At 38.2% G+C, this 25,000-nt stretch overlaps 1 protein-coding gene across 8 annotated transcripts in view; it reads left to right on the top strand.

Annotated features, from left to right (window-relative positions):
* Positions 1-6,288: 6,288 nt before the first annotated feature.
* slc4a5b (solute carrier family 4 member 5b) overlaps positions 6,289-25,000 on the top strand; it is a 96,068-nt gene continuing 77,356 nt past the window's right edge. For 5 of the 8 annotated variants that reach the window (XM_039779155.1, XM_039779149.1, XM_039779150.1 and 2 more), the window contains exons 1-3: positions 6,289-6,486; positions 15,770-15,843; positions 17,462-17,683. In XM_039779155.1, coding sequence (XP_039635089.1) covers positions 15,771-15,843; positions 17,462-17,683 — 295 coding nt within the window. In that variant the 5' untranslated portion in view covers positions 6,289-6,486; position 15,770. Of the gene's footprint in view, positions 6,487-15,769; positions 15,844-17,461; positions 17,684-21,531; positions 21,989-25,000 lie in introns of those variants that run through there. The other 3 variants (XM_039779152.1, XM_039779154.1, XM_039779156.1) reach the window with 2 other exon arrangements.

Genomic DNA, 25,000 nt, shown 5'->3' on the forward strand with positions numbered 1-25,000 from the left:
TCATCACTCACTTTAAACCTACCTAGGGTATAAATAAAGTTACCTTGATCTTGAAAGTGTGCGTGCCATTCAGAACCTAAGACAAAATAAGAGTTTACTTGCAAAACGTAACGTGTGAAATAATCGTTTTACATTGTTTGTACGGAAGAGGATTAGGGCCACGCGTGAAAACGTGTATTGAGTTCTGAATTTAAAGTCATATTTCTTTTTCTTTCTTTATACTTTTTTATTCAGGACTAAAATACATGTTTCACATGTGGCCCCAATCCTCTTCCCTATTTTTGGGATCGTTGGGAGCCAAAATCAAAATCCTGGTCAAAATTTGATAAATTGCACAGCCCTAAAAGTGGACTGGTAGCTGTAGAGGTGCCACTTATTTTTTTCTCTTTTTCATCAAACCGCGGTTTTTGCAAGTTCCCGCAATTTCATTGCATAAAATTGCATAAATATCATATATAGCATATTCCATCGCATTGAATGACATGCAGCAAAGAGCCGCAGGTTGGAGTCGAACCCGCGGCCCACTGCGTCGAGGAGTAATCCTCAATATATGGGTGCTCACTCTACCAACTGAGCTATCCAGGCGCCCTGTTTTTGGCACAGTTTTTTTTGTCACTTTTTCCAATGTTTTTGTTGATTTTTGCTGCACTTCTATACTTTTTATTTTTTTTATTTTCAAATGCTATAAAATTAAATAAAACCTCCAAATTCAATTATAGTAGTGAACGGATCATTTATTTTACTTGTGAAGAGCGTTGTATGGAACCATCCACGTTATTTATTTTGACAATTTGGTTGAAAGAAACCCAAATTTCTGGCATAAAAACGTTTTGAAAATGGGTCAAATTGGACCCGAGGACACCAGGAGGGTTAAACAAAAAAGGACATTAACTGAAGTTACGTTCTGTGTTCTGTGCAGGTTTTTCATGGTTTCTCGGAGGCGAGCTGAGTACCTCTGCAGCTGTGTGTGGAGGAGCCGTCACATGGGACGCGGATGGGACCAGATTCTCCTGGAACTGGATTCCAGATAAGATTCATTTCAAATTAAACTAAACGAAGTCCTGCTAAATGTAGCACGTTGCGTCGGTCTTTAGATCCCCGGGCTGTTTTCACTCAGATCGTCTCTGTGCAGCAGATCAGACAAAGTGATTCATGCATCTGATTTGTTGCTGCTGTGTGTAAAAGTAAAAAGGATTACTAACAACATGTGAGCAGAGTTGCAGTGTCAGTAATCATCTACTGCTCCGTCTACCACGGGAAACCAGTTCTTCAGAGCCATCTAGTGGCGGCACGCAAAGCCACACTTTAAGTGGGAGTCGGGTACCGTGAAGATAGATAGATAGATAGATAGATAGATAGATAGATAGATAGATAGATAGATAGATAGATAGATAGATAGATAGATAGATGGATGGATGGATAGATCATTTATTGTCCCATGAGGGAGTCTGTTTCATGCACATGGCAATATACACTCACACAAATACATCACCAGGTAACATAAAGACTGGTATATACTGTAGACACATATTGTTGCATGATATTGACAAAATGTGATATTGCGATATCGATATTAATTTTGATATTTTTAAACCTATGTAAAATTACAAAAGTTACGGGGAAAAGCATCAAAATAGATTCATAACAAATACAACAAGTTTTCTTACAACATAATGTTTATTTCAACTGACGGTCATATTGGACTGGTCCAATATAAATAAATAAGGACCATGTCTACAGAACAGGACATGTACTGGTTGGACAGTATAAAATATATAAATAAAGAGAACAGGACATGTTCTACTGGTTGGACAGTATACAATATATAAATAAAGAGAACAGGACATGTTCTACTGGTTGGACAGTATGAAATATATAAATAAAGAGAACAGGACATGTTCTACTGGTTGGACAGTATTAAATATATAAATAAAGAGAACAGGACATGTTCTACTGGTTGGACAGTATAAAATATATAAATAAAGAGAACAGGACATGTTCTACTGGTTGGACAGTATGAAATATATAAATAAAGAGAACAGGACATGTTCTACTGGTTGGACAGTATTAAATATATAAATAAAGAGAACAGGACATGTTCTACTGGTTGGACAGTATAACATATATAAATAAAGAGAACAGGACATGTTCTACTGGTTGGACAGTATAACTATATATATAAAGAAAAGAACAGGACATGTTCTACTGGTTGGACAGTATAAAATATATAAATAAAGAGAACAGGACATGTTCTACTGGTTGGACAGTATAACATATATAAATAAAGAGAACAGGACATGTTCTACTGGTTGGACAGTATAACATATATAAATAAAGAGAACAGGACATGTTCTTCTGGTTGGACAGTATAAAATATATAAATAAAGAGAACAGGACATGTTCTACTGGTTGGACAGTATAAAATATATAAATAAAGAGAACAGGACATGTTCTACTGGTTGGACAGTATAACATATATAAATAAAGAGAACAGGACATGTTCTACTGGTTGGACAGTATAAAATATATAAATAAAGAGAACAGGACATGTTCTACTGGTTGGACAGTATAACATATATAAATAAAGAGAACAGGACATGTTCTACTGGTTGGACAGTATATCATATATAAATAAAGAGAACAGGACATGTTCTTCTGGTTGGACAGTATAAAATATATATAAAAAGAGACGGACATGTTCTACTGGTTGGACAGTATAACATATATAAATAAAGAGAACAGAACATGTTCTACTGGTTGGACAGTATAACATATATAAATAAAGAGAACAGGACATGTTCTACTGGTTGGACAGTATAAAATATATAAATAAAGAGAACAGGACATGTTCTACTGGTTGGACAGTATAACATATATAAATAAAGAGAACAGGACATGTTCTACTGGTTGGACAGTATGAAATATATAAATAAAGAGAACAGGACATGTTCTACTGGTTGGACAGTATAAAATATATAAATAAAGAGAACAGAACATGTTCTACTGGTTGGACAGTATTAAATATATAAATAAAGAGAACAGGACATGTTTTACTGGTTTGACAGTATAAAATACAGGATAACTTTTCTTTCTCTTCTCTAATTCGTTCTGTTTAGTCGTCTCTATCTATTTCTTCACTTACACTGTCACTCTGTTTAAATATGCACACATGTGGTACGCTCCATAGGGTTGGTCACATAGTGTCCTCGTGGTACGCTCCATAGGGTTGGTCACATAGTGTCCTCGTGGTACGCTCCATAGGGTTGGTCACATAGTGTCCTCGTGGTACACTCCATAGGGTTGGTCACATAGTGTCCTCGTGGTACGCACCATAGGGTTGGTCACATAGTGTCCTCGTGGTACGCTCCATAGGGTTGGTCACGTAGTGTCCTCGTGGTACGCTCCATAGGGTTGGTCACGTAGTGTCCTCGTGGTACGCTCCATAGGGTTGGTCACGTAGTGGCCCTGTGCGCTGACGTGCACTAACATGTGCACGTGGCACGGTAACTGACCAATGAAACATGATCATTACAGCGTTTCAGGCTCTAAATCAAACACAACTAAGAAACACAGCCAACGGACGGGACGAAGCGCTCCCCACAATAAACAAAATATCGCACACACATTTGTGTGACGTGCAATAGACCTTTTTCACGACAGACATGTTGACATGTCATAGTAGGAAAGCACAGGTGTATTCAAAACCATTAATGATGGCTGCATTCCACTTAGGAGAGACCCTGGTATTAAACCATTAATGATGGCTGCATTCCACTTAGGAGAGACCCTGGTATTAAACCATTAATGATGGCTGCATTCCACTTAGGAGAGACCCTGGTATTAAACCATTAATGATGGCTGCATTCCACTTAGGAGAGACCCTGGTATTAAACCATTAATGATGGCTGCATTCCACTTAGGAGAGGTCCTGGTATTAAACCATTAATGATGGCTGCATTCCACTTAGGAGAGACCCCGGTATTAAAGCATTAATGATGGCTGCATTCCACTTAGGAGAGACCCCGGTATTAAAGCATTAATGATGGCTGCATTCCACTTAGGAGAGGCCCTGGTATTAAACCATTAATGATGGCTGCATTCCACTTAGGAGAGACCCTGGTATTAAACCATTAATGATGGCTGCATTCCACTTAGGAGAGACCCTGGTATTAAACCATTAATGATGGCTGCATTCCACTTAGGAGAGACCCTGGTATTAAACCATTAATGATGGCTGCATTCCACTTAGGAGAGGTCCTGGTATTAAACCATTAATGATGGCTGCATTCCACTTAGGAGAGACCCCGGTATTAAACCATTAATGATGGCTGCATTCCACTTAGGAGAGGTCCTGGTATTAAACCATTACTGATGGCTGCATTCCACTTAGGAGAGGTCCTGGTATTAAACCATTACTGATGGCTGCATTCCACTTAGGAGAGACCCCGGTATTAAACCATTACTGATGGCTGCATTCCACTTAGGAGAGGTCCTGGTATTGTGCATGCTGTCTCACTGAAATATCTTACTGGGACACTTGATGGAACTGAGCCATCGTTAAGGTTATCAATGTCAGCTGTGCTTTTCCTGCTATGACAAGTCAAAATGTCTGCTGTGAAAAAGGTCTATAGATCAAACAATTGATTGAATAATTAAGAAAAAGATTTACAGATTAATCAGCAACACAAACTAAATAAGCCCTAATGTATACAACTAATTTCATATTTTGTATCTAAAGTCTTAATCTTAATCTGTAAAATAACTACTAATTAAAGCTGTCAAATAAACCCAGTGTGGTGAAATGTACAGTAGGGCTAACGATTATATTCATTGTCGATTAATCTGTGGATTATTTTCATTATCTTCGTTAATCTGTGGGTTATTTTCTGCATGAATGGATTAGTTGTTTGGTCTCTAAAATGTCAGAAAAAGCTTAAAAGTGTGGATCAGTGTTTCCCCCAAAAGCCCAAGATGACGTCCTCAAATGTCTTGTTTTGTCCACAACTCAAAGATATTCAGTTTACTGTCAGTTTACAGTTTAGACACCAGAACATATTCACATTTAACAAGCTGACATCAGAGAATTTCTAGTCTTTTCTCTTATAAAAAAAGAGGCAAATTTATTAATTGATTATGATAATAGTTGGCGATTAATGTATTAGTTGGCAACTAAATCAATTCATCTTTGCAGCTCTAATGTACAGAGTTTCCATCTGAAAGACAGCGGAGTATGAGTGCAAACTAGCATAAAATACTGACTAAAATTAAAGATCCCATGACATGGTGCTCTTTGGATGCTTTTATATGGACCTTAATGGTCCCCTAATACTGTATCTGAAGTCTCTTTTATATAGACCTTAGTGGTCCCCTAATACTGTATCTGAAGTCTCTTTTATATAGACCTTAGTGGTCCCCTAATACTGTATCTGAAGTCTCTTTTATATAGACCTTAGTGGTCCCCTAATACTGTATCTGAAGTCTCTTTCCCGAAATTCAGCCTTGATTCAGCCTGCAAAGCAGAGAAAGGGGAGGTAACCTTGCCCCTTATGACCTCATAAGGAGAAGATTCCTGATTGGTCCATCTGAGCTTTCATTTTCTCAAAGGCAGAGCAGGATACCCAGGGCTCGGTTTACACCTATCACCATTTCTAGCCACTGGGGGACCATATAGGCAGGCTGGGGGAACGCATATTAATGTTAAAAAACCTCATAAAGTCAAATTTTCATGCCATGGGACCTTTAACTTCAAGTATCTCAAAATGTCTTCATGAGCGTTCTGGAGTAAAAGTACTGAGTTATCTTCCACTCTCTCTTCTCAATAGTTTTTTTAAGAAAGAAACAAAAAAACGTAACGTAAAAAGAAAGTAATCCCCGCGCCGACACATTACTTCTACCATCCACACAACATTTCTTCCTTGACACCAACCCACGCAACATACCACCCACACAACATTTCAACCTAACAGACAAAAACAAATTTTTCACTACACACACAACACCCCCCACCCCCCCCCCCCACACACACACAAACACACACACACACACACACACACACACACACACCTAACAAACAATACACTACACACACACACACACACACACAACAAAAAAAAAAAAAAAAAAAAAAAAAAAAAAAAAAAAAAAAAAAAAAAAAAAAAAAAAAAAAAAAAAAAAAAAAAAAAAAAAAAAAAAAAAAAAAAAAAAAAAAAAAAAAAAAAAAAAAAAAAAAAAAAAAAAAAAAAAAAAAAAAATAAAAAAAAAAGAGATTCCACCGACTCCAGCGGCGTCCAGTCCCCATTACTCAGATTGTCTCTACAGTCGCTGAGGGCAGTTTGTCGCTGTTTCGCTCCACAGAGACACAACATTGTTCAGATCTGTACTGTTCTCAGTTTTTTGTGCTTTTTTAGGGTACTTTACTTTGACATTATAAAAATACTCCGGTAACTTCTCGATTTGGGTTTTTCTCAGCTTCATCTTCCACGTCAGGTAAGGCATAAACATTTTTACATTACTCTGTCCATTACCATGTAACATGAGGTGTCTTTTGTAGTCTGGCATGAGAAATATATTTTCCTTCACATTCAGCGTTTTGCTCATTTCTGCCGAATCAGATTGATATGAAATTAGAATAATTAGAGGTTAGACTTGCTCGAGGAAGGTGTCGGGATGGATTGAGCAGCATGTTTGTCGTCTTGGTCTCCAACTTTCAGTTCATAAAACGTGAGGTAAGTGGCAAGCTTTGAATAGATGCACTGTAAAATATCTATCTAATGTTTACATAAACGATAGGACATCTGTCAGTGGTCTGAGATCATTTCACTCAGAAGCACTCTTGGTATCCAGGTAGCTCTTGATTCAGGTGTTTGAGACGGTGTGGTTTTCATCAATGGCTTGTGAGGATGGAGTTTACGGGACCTTTAGTGCGTTGTGTTGTGTGTGTGAATGGTATGGGACGGAGTTTATTTAACCCTTGTGTTGTCTTCTTGTCGACCACGCAACTTTTAGTTTTTTTCTGGATCAAAATTTTAAATGAAAAAAATCTTTTTTTCAACCTTTTGTTGTTCTTTTTCGACACTTGTCACTTTTCCCGATGTTTTTGTAGATTTTTTTTTTCCAGTTTTTTTATCACTTTTTGAAGTTTTTTTTTTTTTTTTTTTAAATGTTTTTGTTGATTTGTTTCAGCGATTGTTTTGGATGTTTTTGTCAATTTTTGTTCCCATTTTTTTTGTCACTATTTCCGACATTTTTGTTGATTTTTTTTATTTTTTTTTAAAATGTTTTTGTCGTTTTTGTCAGTGATTTTTTTTTTTTTTGGGATGTTTTTGTCGATTTTTTTTCCCCAGTTTTTTTGTCACTATATCCAACTTTTTTGTCGATTTTCTTTTCAGCGATTTTTAAAAATATTTTTTGTCGATTCCCTTCCCCCACACGTTCACGTTCAAAAAATAATGACAGAAAGTTTGGAAAAAGCTTCAAAAAGCTTTTTCCAAACTTTCTGTCATTTTTTTTTTCAACGTTCTTTTGTCATTTCTTTCCACATGCTTACCTGTGAAGAGTAATGGTTGTAGGGAACCATCCACTATAGTTTCTTTGACAATTTGGTTGAAAGAAACCCACATTTCTGATATAGAAACTTTTAAAAAAAATGGGTCAAATATGACCCGAGGACAACAGGAGCGTTAAAAAAAAACCATCCACTCTTTGGAATAAGGTCATAGGCTTTTATATTAGATATACAGGGTTTTGTGATTTGGCTAAATAATGAGTTCAAACAATGTGTGAAATGTTTGTTTTTCGCTAGACAAAGATTACACAATAGTTGTGTGATTGTTGGCTCTTAGTAGTCATCACCAACTCTTAAAATTAGACCATTTTTGAGTTTCATTTTGCTGCAAGTGCGCCTCTCTTAACATTTTATTGACGAGAGGATTTCTGACCTCTTTCCAATGCAAATTCCCCGCGCCGGGGGGGGCTGGACTCAGTGATTGCTTGTTGTTCCCCTTTTTGCGCGCGAGTGCCCGTTGCCGGGGCGTGTAACCACGGGGCATGGTTGTGCTTGGCCAGAGAAAACGTTGCGGGGTCAATGCACTGTAGTTGGAGTTTGTCCAGTAATATACGACCTTCCTGCAGTCACTGAGTCCAGTAATCACAACCGTCTTGGGGCGGCGCTAAGCGCCAGACGGGGCAACGGTGGCCGCTGCAAAATAGTCTCTGGAAGGAACTTGTTTTTGGTGGAACGTGTGTACGTTCAAAAGTAGTTTTAATCGTGCGACAGAAAACTCAGATTGGCCAGATAGTCTAGCTAGCTGTCTGGATTTACCCTGCAGAGATCTGAGGAGCAGTTAACCATAGTCCTCACAAATCCACCGGAGGTTAGAACGCCAACACAGAGACAGAGGAAGGGGTGTGTGTGTCTGTGTCTGTGTCTGTGTCTGTGTGTGTGTGTGTGTGTGTGTGTGTGTGCACTCATGTGACTGTCCTTCACAGTCAGTGATCAGGCTTCAGGGACTAGTAAACAATCACAAATGACATCTATTGATCAGCCTAGAAAAACTCCCCCAAATCAGCTTTAGGAAGAGGAACCTACGACATGAGAGGTGATTGGTTCACTCATAGGCATCCACCCCCTTCAATAATTAAAAACTGGTCAGTGCAACTCCTCCCCCAACACTTATTATTATATTTCCTTTCCATAAATAAAGATATTTGCACCATAGCTTGATGCAGAAAAGACAGAAATTGCTATAGAAAATAAGTTACAGAAAATTAAGTTTCAACTTTGCTCAAAATTGGAGATCTCAATGTTCTCTTTATTTATATATTTCATACTGTCCAACCAGTAGAACATGTCCTGTTCTCTTTATTTATATATGTTATACTGTCCAACCAGTAGAACATGTCCTGTTCTCTTTATTTATATATGTTATACTGTCCAACCAGTAGAACATGTCCTGTTCTCTTTATTTATATATTTTATACTGTCCAACCAGTAGAACATGTCCTGTTCTCTTTATTTATATATGTTATACTGTCCAACCAGTAAAACATGTCCTGTTCTCTATATTTATATATTGTATACTGTCCAACCAGTAGAACATGTCCTGTTCTCTTTATTTATATATTGTATACTGTCCAACCAGTAAAACATGTCCTGTTCTCTTTATTTATATATGTTATACTGTCCAACCAGTAGAACATGTCCTGTTCTCTTTATTTATATATTTTATACTGTCCAACCAGTAGAACATGTCCTGTTCTCTTTATTTGTATATTTTATACTGTCCAACCAGTAGAACATGTCCTGTTCTCTTTATTTATATATTTTATACTGTCCAACCAGTAGAACATGTCCTGTTCTCTTTATTTATATATTTCATACTGTCCAACCAGTAGAACATGTCCTGTTCTCTTTATTTATATATTTTATACTGTCCAACCAGTAGAACATGTCCTGTTCTCTTTATTTATATATTTTATACTGTCCAACCAGTAGAACATGCCCTGTTCTCTTTATTTATATATTTTATACTGTCCAACCAGTAGAACATGTCCTGTTCTCTTTATTTATATATTTTATACTGTCCAACCAGTAGAACATGTCCTGTTCTGTAGACATGGTCCTTATTTATTTATTCATGTTGGACCAATCCAATATGACCGTAGGTGGAAATTAAACTTGTTGTATTTGTTATGAATCTATTTTGATGGGTTTTCCCGTAACTTTTGTAATTTTACATACGCTGAAAAATATTGAAATTAATATCGATATCGCAATATCGCATTTTGTTAATATCGTGCAACCCGTGTCGTGGGAATGCTGGGAATTCCTCCCCGTTTCCTTTAGTCCGTCTAGTTTAGTTAGCTTGGCTCTGAGCTGCAGTCTGGCTCAGAAGGGCTGCTGGGGGTTTTCCATCGAGTTTTCCTCTCGTCATCCATCGATCCTCTGAGGTGTCTGGAGGGCACATGTGTCGCCATGTGTCCCAGCCGCCAGGAGGATTCCCTGACCGCTACAAACTGAGCCGCCAATGTACATTAAAATGTGTGGCGTTATGGTTTATTTCAGGCGTTTAATTTTGGTCGATTCAAAGCGAGAACGAGCGCGGTGGCGGTCATTTTTCTTTCGTTCTCCTCCTGTTTTGTGTGCTACATACATGATACAGCTTGTATTTATGTATTGTTTGTGTGAAATGAAAGCCCCTGTGGGAAAAGTATGATGGGCATCCACACATCTTCTGACATTTTATAGACCAAACAGTGTGCAGACGAATTGATAGTTAAAATAATTGTTAGTTTGAGCCATAAAGGAGTCTGTCTTTGGGTTTAAACAGAGCTTTTCTTTCAGAGACTTTCCTATTTTCCCTTTATGGACCTTTTTTCACAGCAGACATTTTTGACTTGTCATAGTAGGAAAAGCACAGCTGAAATTGATAACCTTAACGATGGCTCAGTTCCATCAAGTGTCCCAGTAAGCTATTTCAGTGAGTCAGCATGCACAATACCAGGGCCTCTCCTAAGTGGAATGCAGCCATCATTAATGGTTTAATACCAGTGTCTCTCCTAAGTGGAATTTGGACTCAAATCTTGATTACCTGTGTCTTACAGAGACTTGGTTAACATCCACGACTCCTCTATCCGTGTTTACAATTCCTGGATATAATGTTTACAGACGGGACAGAGGGAAGGGGAAAGGAGGTGGAGTCTTAATCTACGTGAAAGACAGTATCGATAGTCATCAAATAGACATTCCAGTGCAAACCTTGGAATGTGTCGGTGTTACTATAACCCTTTCAGCACAAATGTCATTCATTTTACTTGCTGTATATCGACCACCAAATGCGACAAATGAATTTTATCTTGGCTTAGCTGAAATACTTAAAATATATGAAAGAAAAGAAACTCTGTTAATGGGTGATCTGAATATAAACTGGCTTGATAAATTAAGAAGGAAAAAACTTAAGGATATCACAAACTCGGTACAAATGACTCAAATGATAAACAAGCCAACTAGACTAACAAAAAAATCCCAAACTTTAATTGACCTCATATTTACAAATAAACCAGATAGGGTGACTAAAACATACAATTTAATAACAGGTCTGTCAGGTCACAACCTCACTCTAGTTGCTAGAAAAATAAATAAATCCAGGTATAGGGACAAACAGCAAATGAAAAATAAAAATGAAATGTTCCATATTCCTAAAAGAAATCAAATTGCACTGATGAATGATTTAAATGAAATAGATTGGGAGTGTAAAGTTGACAGTAAAGGCTGTGAGTATACATGCAATAATATTACTTTAGCTTTACAGGAGACCGTTACCAAATATACAGAATTAAAGAGAAACAAAACTAATAAAAAGAAATTGCCATGGTTTGGTAGCTCTCTTTGGGATCTAATGAAGCAGAGAGACCTGGCACTAAAAACCTTTCTGAAATCAAAATTGACTACTGATCATTATGTATATAAAAGTCTAAGGAACAAGGTTACCACGCAGCTTAGAAAAGCCAAGGCAAATTTTTATTTAAATCTGATTAAAGATGCAAAAGGAAATAGTAAACTCCTTTGGAAAGGTATGGATAAATTACTTGGAAAAGAAAAAAAACATTGTGATCGTGTGCAACTGAAAATAAATGGAGTTATTTTAAATGAGAATACAGTGATGGCAACGCATTTTAATGATTATTTTTTAGATTCTGTGCGGAACCTGGCAGACACGTTCCCGAAATCAATTTGTGAACATAGCCTTACTTGTGATGAGTCTCTCTTTAAATTACTTCATGTAGAAGATGTGACAGTTTTAAAAGTAATATCACACTTAAATAATAGTAAATCTAAGGATATTTTTGCCATTGATTCTGTGTTTTAAAAGGAGCCAAGAAAATTTTAACTCCAGTGCTAACTAAAGTCATAAATCAGTCTATAAATGAAAGTATTTTTCCTACAGCTTTGAAAACAGCTATAGTAAAGCCTATACACAAGTCAGGAGACAAGCTCCAGGTCTCTAACTATAGACCTATAAGCATTCTTCCTACTATTTCCAAAGTCTTTGAAAAGGTGGTTGCAGCCCAGCTAGTGGAACATCTTGACTACAATGCTGCATTACATCCTCTCCAGTTTGGTTTCAGAAAACGATACTCAACGGAGACAGCATGTTGTTATTTAATAGAGGAAATAAAATCAAGTCTGGATAGCGGAGGAGTTGTAGGGGCGGGCTTTTCTTGACGTAAGGCATTTGATACAGTAAACCATGAATTACTGATAGATAAATTAACAAATTTCTCTATTAGTATAAGTACAATTAATTGGATTCAATCTTTTCTCAGTGCAAGGCAGCAGTGTGTATCAATAAATAATGTATTATCTCCCTTGCGAGCATGCACTATGGGTGTGCCGCGGGCCTCTATATTAGGGCCCTTGTTGTTTTCTCTTTATATTAATGATTTTCCGTCTGTGTGTAATAATGCCAAAATGATAATGTACGCTGATGATACAGTGGTGTATATTCATGGTAAAACTATTAAGGATGTTGCCCCAAAGTTAACTGAGGAAATGAAAAAGATTTCTATTTGGCTAAAAAACTCTCATTTAACTTTGAATGTTGACAAAACGGTCTCTATGTTTTTTACAAACCGCCGTCATGTAAAACTGATCCAAAAATCGTAATTGAAGGTCAGGAAATATCAAGGGTTGACCAAATTAAATATTTAGGAGTAATTCTTGACCCAAATTTAAATTTCAAAAAACATATTAAAAAGACAACTAACACGTTGAAAATCAACATAGCACAGTTTAGATATATTAGGAACTCTTTGACCATAGATGCATCTAATTTATATCTAAATGCGATGATAATTCCGCACTTTCGTTTCTGCATGACGAGTTGGTCACAGGCATGTAAAACAGCATTAAGGCCCCTGGAAATATTGTACAAAAGTTCTCTTAAGGTTCATGACAAGAAATCTCTGCTATTTCACCACTGTCATATTTTTAAAAAACATAGTATATTAAGTTTTGAAAACATAATCATATATTCAAATATCTGTCTTTTGTTTAAGATAATAAATGGTATTGCAGCTCCTCCGGTTAAAAAGTATATCTTACTGAGCTCAGAAATTACAACTCGAGCGACTGCTCGGGGTGAGTGTAGGATTCCACAGTGTAAAACGGCATTTGGCAGCTCAGCTTTTTCAAGTGTGGCTATCAGACATTGGAATAAGTTGCCAACAGAGCTGATAACATGTGCAAATTTTTAAAAATGTTCATGTCGTGCCAAAAAATGGCTTCTTTTAAAACAAACATGCTCACATAATGTATAGTAATTGATGTGTATGTGGGAGTGTATTAGTAAATGAATGCTGAGGAATGAATGAAGGGTGGGATCATTTTAATGCTCATTTGAATGTTGGTTATAGGATAAATGTTTTTATTCAATTAAATTTGTTGAGATCAGCCTGCCCAGGGACTACAGGTGGAAACTAGCACATGTGCTACAACCTGGTATAATGCATTTCTCCTGTCTAAGGTTAATGTATATTGTACGTTGTCCCTGTTTAAATAAATAAATGAAAAAAAAAAAAAAAAAAAAAAAAACAACCCAACCCTAATTTAAAACCCCCCCCCCCCCCCAAAAAACACAAACAAAAATAATATATAAACCCCCCCCCCCCCCAAAAAAAAAAAACAAAAAATATAAAATAAAAACCCCTCCCACCCCAAAAGCAGACAAAAATAAAAAATTAAAAAATAATAAACTCTTAAAAAGAAAAAAAATGACAGCCATCAGTAATGGTTTAATACCAGGGCTCTCCTAAGTGGAATGCAGCCATCATTAATGGTTTAATACCAGGGCCTCTCCTAAGTGGAATGCAGCCATCATTAATGGTTTAATACCAGGACCTCTCCTAAGTGGAATGCAGCCATCATTAATGGTTTAATACCAGGGTCTCTCCTAAGTGGAATGCAGCCATCAGTAATGGTTTAATACACCTGTGCTTTTCCTACTATGACATGTCAACGTGTCTGCCGTGGAAAAGGTCTATTAGTACCTAATTTCAAATTCTTTCCAGGAAACTTTGTGGGAAATTATTTAAAATAAAGCATCTCCAAAGACAACAGGACTGTGATTGCAAGGTTGAAATCAACTGGTGTCAGTTATTTAGAGTCAAATATTAGTAGGGTGTATCTATGCGTCGTGAATCCGTTAAAAATGGATATACATGTGTAAAGAGGTCACTATGTCTTCTCAGTTTATTTATTTGAAGAGATTTTTTTCTATTAATTTAGGTATTTTGATGTGGGATTTGTTTTAGGAATCAAATTATTAATGTTTTATCTAATGTTTGTTATTTAAGATGAAATACAACTTTAGTGTTCAGCTTTGATATGAGGACACAGGTTTATAGAAATAAAGGAATATTGTTAGGTCGTTTGTCTGCAGCTCATTCTGTTAAAAAGAATCCTGAGAAAGGCATATCATGAACTTAAAAATCATGAATCTAGGGCTTAAAGTTCTCAGGCATCATGCCTGAATTGTATAATTAAATTTACTTCAATACTTAAAGCTATAGTGCGTAGTTTCTGCCGCCCCCATGAGGAATTCAAAGTAATGACAACAACACAAAAACATGATGGACTCTTCAGAAGAGGTCGTTCTCTTCACTCAAGTTTCTGCGCGGGAAAGTCACCGGACGCCCCAATCTTCTGAACGTAGTCATACTGAGAGATCCAGAGAGAGTTGTGTGGAGCTGATAGTTAGTCAATCATTAGTTCTGTAGCAACTCATTTGGCAACGGCTCGAATGTAATGGACGTTCATTCATATAAAAAAGTTACGCTCTAAACTTTAGAGCGTAACTTTTTTATATGAAAAAAGTTTTATGAAAGCTTTAGAGTCTAAAGCTTTAATAATACTTAAATGTGCCCTGCCATACAAAACCGTTTTTCCTTGCATTTTTTGAAATATGTCAGGTCCATATGTGTCTGTGTTATGTTGTGAATGTGAAAATGAACTGCTACCTCCTCTGTCAGCTCTAGCCACTGAACAGAAATAAGCAGAGAAATCAGACCAATTACAAAAGCTGGTCAGTCTGACATCATGCTGCCTGAGCTCATTACTATTCATGGGCTCGCCAAGTCGAGCTGGGTAAAGGATTCTGACAGCCAGGCTCTCATTGGCTAGCTGTTAGCCAATCAGATTTAAACAGCTTAGCTTGTTGAATATTAATGAGAACTGGCACAAATCGAGCCGAGTCTTCCTGCAGGCTTTCTATACCACGCTAGAATGGCTTGAAACAAGGTAACCAAGGTAACCAAGGCATTTTTTCCACAAAAAAATGTTACAGAGTCCATGGTAGAACTTCAGACATTACCACACAGTCATGAAATTTGTGTGGCAGGGCCCCTTTAAGTCAATACATTGTACACATTTCCTCCGGGGCAGCATTTCAGGCTCACAATGGGTTTCTTGTAGCCTGACAAGCCAGACCCACATCCAGATGTTGGGTCTGGGAACTCCCCATTGGCAGGGCTCAATCTGAGGAGGCGGGATAAACGGTTGTCTTTCAAATTCCCTCTGCACGCAATAGGACAGCGCTACAACCAATCAGAGCAACGCTAGTTGATAGATGCTGCCACTAGGGGGTGGGTCTAGATTTCTTGTCTTATACCCCTGTAAATCCTATAGAATCGTGAGTTGCGTGTATCGTTAGATTCCTTGTGATTATCTCCCCTGTCTTCCTCAGTAAACCTCTTTTGTCTCCGCATGTTTCAGGATGGATCATCAGGACTGGCAGCGGGGGAGAAGTAGAGGGCACCGGCGCAGCAACAACAACGACGACGATGACGGTGAGAAAACATTTAACCTGCGAGAGAGTAAAGTGGCGCCCTGTAAAGCTCTCGGTGAACTGTGTTTGTCAGCGGCTTTGTTGTACAGTAGTGTGATGAACTGTTACTTTGTTTGGGAAAATAGGAATATGCACAAGATAAAAGCCCTTTTAAAGGGATAGTTCAGATGTTTTGAAGTGTGTTTGTAGGAGCTACTTCTCCGTAGTCGGCGTGTTAGCTACAGTAGATGGCGCTCGGCACGACAACAGTTTGGAGAAGCAGACAGGAGTAACTACATGGAAGATAAGCTAATGTCCTGCTGTGGACAGGGGGGGGGGGGCAACAACTAAACACATTTAGACCCATAAAAACATCTCTCTCAGTTTCAGTGGATGCTATATTTAGAGTATTTATTTGTTTAAAGATGGGAAGATATTCCCATTTCTCTGTCTGTGTGTCTGTGTGTTTACAGTTCTATCACACTAATGAGAACTCTGCTTTTATAACCCTCCACAATCTGTTACTCTATTGATTTCTCTCTCTCGCTCTCTCTCTCTCTCTCTCTGTCTCTAACTCTCTTCTTTTTCTCTCTCTCTCTTTTTTACTTTTTCTCTCTCTATCTCTTTCTCCCTTTTTTTTTTTTTTCTTTTTTTTTTTCTTTACTTCTCTCTGTCTCTAACTCTCTTTCTTTTTCTCTCTCCCTCTATCTCTCTACCCTCTTTCTCTCTACTCTCTCTCTCTTTCTCTCTCTCTCTCTCTTTCTCTCTCTCTTTCTGTGTCTCTCTCTCTGTCTCTCTCTCTATCTGTCTGTCTGTGTGTCTCTTTCTCTCCCTTTCTCTCTGTCTGTCTGTCTGTCTCTCTCTCTCTGTCTGTATGTCTGTCTGTCTGTGTCTCTCTCTCTCTCTCTCCCTCTCTCTCTCTGTCTCTCAATTCAATTCAAATTGCTTTATTGGCATGCATGTCATAAAAACAATATTGCCAAAGCATCAAGGATAATACGCTGAGAAAAAAATACATAAATACAATTCAATGAGTAAACTCAAATATTTAAATGTAAAAAAGAAAAACAAGAATACACAGTCTCTGTCTCCCTCTTTCTTTCTGTCGCTCTCTGTATGTCTATCGCTGTTTCTCTCTCTCTCTCTCTCTCTCTCTCTCTCTCTCTCTCTCTCTCTCTCTCTCTGTCAATTCAATTTTTCAATTTTTCAATTAAATTTGCTTTATTGGCATGAACAAAGAAAACATGTTGCCAAAGCTGTCTCTGTCTGTCTGTCTGTCTGTATATCTGTCTCTTTCTCTCTCTCTCTCTTTCTGTCTGTCTGTCTGTCTCTTTCTCTATCTCTCCGTCTCTCTCTCAATTCAATTCAATTTGAAGGGGCTTTATTGGCTTGAAAGTTTCAACAATGTTGCCAAAGCTTCAACATTTTGTCCAAATATTTGGACAAAACACAACAAACAGTAATATGAACTTTAACACAATATTAGGATGATTTATATTAATTATAAAAATCTATTTGTATGGCAAATATGAAACACAAATATGAAAACAAAAGTTATTAAGCAATATGCAGGGGAAATAAAAAAACAAAAGACAGTAAAAGTGTGTGTGTGTGTGTGTGTGTCTCTCTCTCTCTCTCAGAGGCCCAGCCAGTCTACATCGGCGTTCCAGTTTCCCACAGACGGAAAAGGCGCAGGCATCGCTCCAACGCCAGTGACCCTGACCGCGACGCGCGTCACTCCCACTATGATCACCACACGCACGCCGAGCACTCGCAGCGCGGCTATTACCACGACGACAGAGAGGAGCACTACGACGATGACGATGGCAGTGCAGAGCACCACCAGCACGCCAACCTCTCAGGTTAGAAAATACACGTCGTCGTCTACGCCGTATCCCGCACACACGAAACGCAACACAGAAAATGCTAGATGAAAACCTAAGGCCGGTTTAGGGCTGGGTACCGAAACTCGGTGCCAATAGGGAACCGGTGCCGACGTAAACGGTAGTAACGAGACCGAATAAGAACAAAAGTTTCGGTGCCTCATTTCGGTGCTTGACTTTACACTACACCTGACAGCATGTAACGTTAGCCTACCTTTAGCTAGCAGCTGGATTAAACACCGGTAAAATGCTGACAGCTAACGTTAAACAGTGTAAAGTGTGACTGTATTTCACTGTGGAGGACTTCAACAGCGGGATGTAACAGTCTGCTCTGCAGCGCAGCAGCTGCTGCTGTCGCAATTCATAGATATACAGTAGTAGTACTAGTAGTACTAGTAGTACTATGTTTATATGGTCGGAATTAAACAACACAGACGGTGCTTTCACTTGCAGCTGCCGTTGTCGGAATTAAACAACACAGACGGTGCGTTCACTTGCAGCTGCCGTTGTCGGAATTAAACAACACAGATGGTGCGTTCACTTGCAGCTGCCGTTGTCGGAATTAAACAACACAGACGGTGCGTTCACTTGCAGCTGCCGTTGTCGGAATTAAACAACACAGATGGTGCGTTCACTTGCAGCTGCCGTTGTCGGAATTAAACAACACAGACGGTGCGTTCACTTGCAGCTGCCGTTGTCGGAATTAAACAACACAGATGGTGCGTTCACTTGCAGCTGCCGTTGTCGGAATTAAACAACACAGATGGTGTGTTCACTTGCAGCTGCCGTTGTCGGAATTAAACAACACAGACGGTGCGTTCACTTAAAACAGGTAGCCTCGTGGTGCATTCACAGTAATTGTAAAATACCCTTTTCCCATCTGGGGTTCAACAGCAATTTACTGGTGAAATAAGTTATTGTTATTGTTATAGTTATTACATTATTATTAAATCTTTAATTTTGACCATGGCCTTAGCAATGAACTTACTACCCTTATTTTTTGTCTTCTTCTTTTTTTTTTTTTACTTTATTGAAAAGTACCGGTTCAGGCACCGTTTAGGCACCGGCACCGTTTTAAAAGTATCAATTTAGCACCGGATTCGAAAAAAAACCAAACGATACCCAACCCTAGGCCGGTAACACACTGGCTGCGTGGCGCGAGCGTGTCAGCTGCGTGGCGTGTCCGTTTATATTTGGGCTCCCATGGTAACAGGTTAGAGCTTGCACACTGCCCGCGTGACACGCACGGCTCAGCCGAAAACACGTGCCTGCTAGAAATAGGACCGACGCCTATTTTTCACGCGACATGCGAGCGTGTTGGAAGCGTTTCCAGGAAAAATAGAATATGAAAAGATGTTTATATGTTGTTTAGACACGAATACATATCTCGAGGTTTTGATATAAATGCAGATATATAAATGTAATAAAAAAAAAAATTGATTTTCTAATATTGCACCTGTCAATACAGAACCAAATATTGGAGCCTATTTTGCCGCCAATACTGCCGACGTTGTCTTTGCTGTAATCAGATCAGAATATATTTATGTTTATGGTTTCATTTTATCAATGGGAAAGGCGAGCAGCAGCAGCGCCGCGTCAGACACCTTTCTGGTGTGTAAAGACGTAGAAAAATCCACGCAGCTGACACGCAACAGAAACGCCACGCACAGTAACCGGCCTAAAATGTCAAAAGTAGAATGGTAAAACCAGAGGACACAGGACTCATTACTTTTTGTAACTACCGCTTATGCCGACTAGGGTTGGCTATCGTTTGGATTTTTACGACTCCGATGCCGAACCGGTACTTTCAAAACGATTCCGATTCCTAAACCAATTCCTGAAAAACTGAAAAATTACGTCAAAGATGTAATATGTTTACTAGCGATCACGTGGAGTGAACGGTTAATATGCTTTCACGTCCGTTTTGGTGAGCCCAGAGGAGAAAATCTGGCATTTTAAAAGTAGCTCTACATTTACGGTAGCTAGCTAACGGTAGACTACGGAGAAAGGGGGATATTTTTACGTCCATTTCGGAGCGACAGAGGGAAAATATTAGCAATATAGGTAATATATCGACACATTAAGTGGCACCGACCTTACACTGAACGACTTTTCAAGCGATTCCACTTTCGCGGAGTATTTTCCGATATCTGAATCAGATCCCGAGAGTCTAGCTAGAGTCGGCGCGCTCCTGTCATCTCAATCGTTTGGTGTAACGGGGTCATAAAACTCAGTTCGAGCTCAAGTCTTTTTCCCAATCTTGACGTTCCAACAAAATCAAAAAAACGCGGACCTCCAGGTACTGCCGCCATTCATCTGCATGTACGGCAGCTAGCTAGCTTGGTTAAAGTTGTCCAAACGAATCTAGTTGTAGTCTTGCAGATTGTGACCCCGCAAGGTCTTTTTTGCAAAGTGTTTTTCAAATTTTGCCGTTCCCATCAACATTTTCTAAAGTGCGATTCTTCAAAATGCGCATAAAAATACATCGAAGGAAACCTGACTAATGAATCCTACGCCTTTTTTTGGTTTTTTCCTTTTCCCTTTCCCCCTCCTTTTTTGTTTTTTTTTTTTTTTTTTTTTTTTTTTTTTTTTTTTTTTTTTTTTTTTTTTTTTTTTTTTTTTTTTTTTTTTTTTTTTTTTTTTTTTTTTTTTTTTTTTTTTTTTTTTTTTTTTTTTTTTTTTTTTTTTTCTTTTTTTTTTTTTTTATTATTTTTCTTTTTTTTTTTTTTTTTTTTTTTTTTTTTTTTTTTAATTTAATTTTTTTTTTAATTTTTTTATAAATATAAAAAAAAAATCTAAAAAAATATAATAAAAATCACAATAAAAAATAAAAATATTAAAAATATTAAATTCTTCTTTTTTTTTTTTTTTTTTTTTTTTTTTTTTTTTTTTTTTTTTTTTTTTTTTTTATTTTTTTTTAAAAGAAAAGTGAAACTCCTCTGATGATGGGGGGTCTTCTTAAAGAGACAGGCGCTAAAATTGAGCTTTTCAGACAGAGGGGAAATACAGGTATATTCAGACAGGCAGTAAGAGAAAAAGAAAGTGCTTTTTGAACATGAAAGCATTAAAACACATTTTATAGAAACTCAAAATACAAGTATATGAACCTGAAAGTGAGCATGATATGGGACCTTTAAGTGAAAAAATTAAACCCATCAAACCTTTGTGGTGCTTTGGGGTTTGACCTATGCTCTTATAACCAAAGCACCGCCTGCATTAATAGTGTGTGTGTGTGTGTGTGTGTGTGTGTGTGTGTGTGTGTGTGTGTGTGTGTGTGTGTGATGAGGTAGAAGTTGCTAGTGCGTGCATGTATGTGATGAATATTTTGCAGCAGGGTCCCTGTTCCCAAGGGGCCATGAAGTCTGAAGCCTGTAAGCTGATTAGAGCTGAGGAACTCCAATCTCTGTGTGCGCGTGTGTGTGTGTGTGTGTGTGTGTGTGTGTGTGTGTGTGTGTGTGTGTGTGTGTGTGTGTGTGTGTGTGTGTGTGTGTGTGTATTTTGGGGTGACTGTGTGTGTGTGTGGTATGCTTTGTATTTCTGCCGATTCCAGTCATGATTCGTACCCAGCGTGTACACCAAAAAACCAAGCCCTGAGGTGGACAGTTTAGAAGGCACTGATGCAGGGCGGTTGAGGGTAGAAGTGGAAGTTACGTTAGTGAGGATGGCCTTTGCTGTTTTTGCATGTTTGTGTTGGTCTTGAGTATGTGTGTGTGTGTGTGTGTGTGTGTGTGTGTGTGTGTGTGTGTGTGTGTGTGTGTGCGTGCTTGGGCTTCTGGGAGGAGAGTACTAGAGGGCCCTGTGGTGTGTGTCAACCCTCTTAAAGCCTCTGGCTCTTTGCTGCTTTGGAGATTTCAGTGGATTTCTGCCACAGCTTAGAGAAGACCTTTTTTTTTCTTCTCTCTCTCTCTCTCGCCGACTGATTGAACGGCGCAGGTTTTCACAACAACGCGCCGAGTCATACGTGGCTAATTGAAACAACAAAAACTGGCTGTGTGGGAAATCTAAAGGAAGTCAGCGGAGAAAAGGAGCATAAAAAAGGACGTATGCTAGAGGGAGCGAGAGCGTTTTTAACTTCTCCCCACTCATGGTGGCGAGCTGAGGATACTCGGCCTCAACAAGAGGACAGGAAGCCAGACGCCCAAAGCAAACCCCGAGGATCTCTCTCCAGTGACCTTTGGGTCTTACTGTAACTCCGGTCAGTGGATCCAGTGAGCATGCAGGACCGCGGGGGGTCTTTTCCCTCCATTATGGCCTCGCGCTGGACCCTACCTGGCTCCCAAATAGGTAAAGATTAGCACAAGGGAAGAGGGAGGGGGGAAGCCTGAATAAAGAGTAGGGCTGTACGATGTGAGGAAAATATGCGATAATGTTGTTGAATATTGTGACAAATATTACGTGCGATGAACAGATACCAAAGTGTACTCAGTTGTGCTCATCTGCTGCTTTCAGTATTCTGCTAAAATACAACAAACTGCGTGTTGAATTTAAAAAAAAAAAGAAAGAAAGGAAATCATATCCGACCTGAACTTTAAAGGTGCAGTAGGTCAGACTTATAAAACTAACTTTCTGTCATATTTGCTGAAACTGACCCTATGTTCCAGTAGAACTACATTGCTTCATGTAGTTCTACTGGAACATAGGGTCAGTTTCAGCAAATATGACAGAAAGTCTTAATAATAATAAAAAAGAAATCCAGCTCCTCTGGCTCCACCTACAGCCTGGAGTGAGATTTTCAAAAATCCACAGCTCCCTGTTCAGATGCACCAATCAGGGCCAAGGGGGGAGGTGTCTAACTGCGTGTCAATCACTGCCCATGCACATGCATTCATTCTCCCTTGTGGGGGGAGGGGCTTAGGAGATAGTTTTGGGCTTTAGTGGAAAGGGGGTGGAGGGACTGAGAAGTTGTCGATGTTAAAAATGTTTGGCTAAGTCCTGGATCTTCACAATTATACCTACAGCACCTTTAAGTTAAATATAAAAGGCACAACTAAGAAAAAGAAGAATGATAGTTATATTTTAAAGTGCAGTTTTGCTGATGTTTTCTGTCAACTAATAGGAAAATAAATCTTCTGCGATATGTCGCAGCTTTTCGCGATGTGTTGATTGCACCAGTTATATATCGTGCAGTCCTAATAAAGAGCTCCGTTTCTCCGGTGTCTCTCTAGGGCTGAACGATGAATCGTTTTCAAATCAAAATCCAGATTTGCACGTTTAGAGTTTCCCTGGGGACACTAATGTGCAATATTTAGTTGAATGTTTGGTGTAACGTTTGCTTTAACGTTTTTTATTCCTCTTTTTATTATTATATTTACTGTCTTTTTCAGAAGAATGAAACATGCTGGAATAATGTTACATATCACAGATTGTTTACAGAACTGTCCTATTTTCAGCGGATCTTTCGGTTTATTTTTTATTCATGTTCAAAAGGGGTAGGAAGAAGTTGAGAACTTTTCTGGTCTCAACCCATACATATTTATAGATAACATAAATTCTTTCATAGATGATAGAAATTCAAATTCGTAACACCTTGAGTGCCACTTTTATACACACATGCGGTTAAAGTGTGTTGATTTACGGTTAAACACTCATGTTGTCCTCGGGTCAAATTTGACCCGTTTTCAAAGTCTTTTTATATCAGAAATATGGGAAGTCGAAATAAGCGCCGAAAATGTTGAAAAAAGTGACAAAACGCTGGGAGAAGCGTAAATGTTTTTGGAAAAAGCGACAAACGCAACAATAAAACCAGAAGAAAAAGGCAAAAAACTTTGAAAAAAAACTGACCAAAACATCCAAAAAAGCTATAAAAATGTTGAAGAAAAGCGATCAAAACTTCAACAAAAACCTAAAAACAACAATATGTATATACGGTCAATGGGAAGACAACACAGGGGTTAAAAAGTCAGTTATTTAAAGCAGCATTCATTGATTTCTTTAGCCACTCGGGAAACAGTGGAACACACTGTGACTGCGCCGTTCATATGTTATCAGCTCATAAAGTTAGTTAAGCAAACATGGAGCAGCATTAGTGTCCCCAGGGAAACTCTAAACGTCAGTCTGATCGCCAAATGATTGATGAAGCAGCCATGAACACACAGTAACAGCTGGGAGTTTGATTTGATAGGAGCAGCCGAGTATTTTAGCCACAACGAGCTAAGCTATGCTAAAAAGCCCCTTAGTTCAGCCTTCTGTAATATGCAGTAGGGCCCGACCAATTAAGGATTTTTAAGGCCGATATTAATACAAATATTTGGTGATTTAAAAATCCGATATTCTGATATATTGGCCGATATATATAAATATATATATATATATTTTTTTTTAATCCAGAAACGCGTCACAAAACAAAAACCGATTTCCCTACCGTTAGTTATTTGTAGTTATTTATGAGTCCTCGCTAAAATAATATGATAACGCAGTTTAAAAATAAACTTCTTTGTTTTATTGTCACAACAGAACATCAAAATATATTAAAGTTCTGATAAATAATGTATAAAAATACAAACTTAAGATATGAAACTTAAAGTCCTTTGAACAACAACACAATAACAACAACAAAAATCAAAGTGTAGCCAACAGGGAGGCTGTAGAGCGCCCTCTGGTGGCAACGCCAACACTTTCTGTCTGTTTGTATTTTATTTTTTTTAAATTAATTCATCAGCCATTATAAATGCTGATACCGATAGTTTGGAAAATGCCTAATATCGGCCCGCTGATATATCGGTCGGGCTCTAATTTGCACACTGTAAAAGAAAAAACAACTTACACTCGAAGAGATATCTGTGTATTAGCAGTTGTATGACCGTATATTTGAACAGAAATTGTCTGTAGAACGTGATTCACTGTTAAATTTTTTGTTTACTTACATTTGGAATTGAATAAGTTGTGCTCCAACATCTTTTGTCGGTTGGGGGAGATTAAAGAAGTCCACGTGTCACTTTGGTAACGTTAGTTGCTTTTCCCGACATTATACAGCTGGAACACACCGGGCTCGTAAGTGTCTCATAGCGTAGATACGTGTCTGATCTCACGCCTGGCCATTCATACCGGACGCGTAGGTCACAAAGCCATCCTTCTTCTCTGGGCTCTCTCTTTCTCTCTCTCTCTCTCTCTCTCTCTCTCTCTCTCTCTCTATCTATCTATCTATCTATCTATCTATCTATCTATCTATCTATCTATCTATCTATCTATCTATCTATCTATCTATCTATCTATCTATCTATCTCTCTCTCTCTCTCTCTCTCTCTCTATCTATCTATCTATCTATCTATCTATCTATCTATATATCTCTCTCTCTTT

This window comes from Perca fluviatilis, chromosome 17 (genome assembly GCF_010015445.1).
Source record: "Perca fluviatilis chromosome 17, GENO_Pfluv_1.0, whole genome shotgun sequence".
Taxonomy (NCBI): domain Eukaryota; kingdom Metazoa; phylum Chordata; class Actinopteri; order Perciformes; family Percidae; genus Perca; species Perca fluviatilis.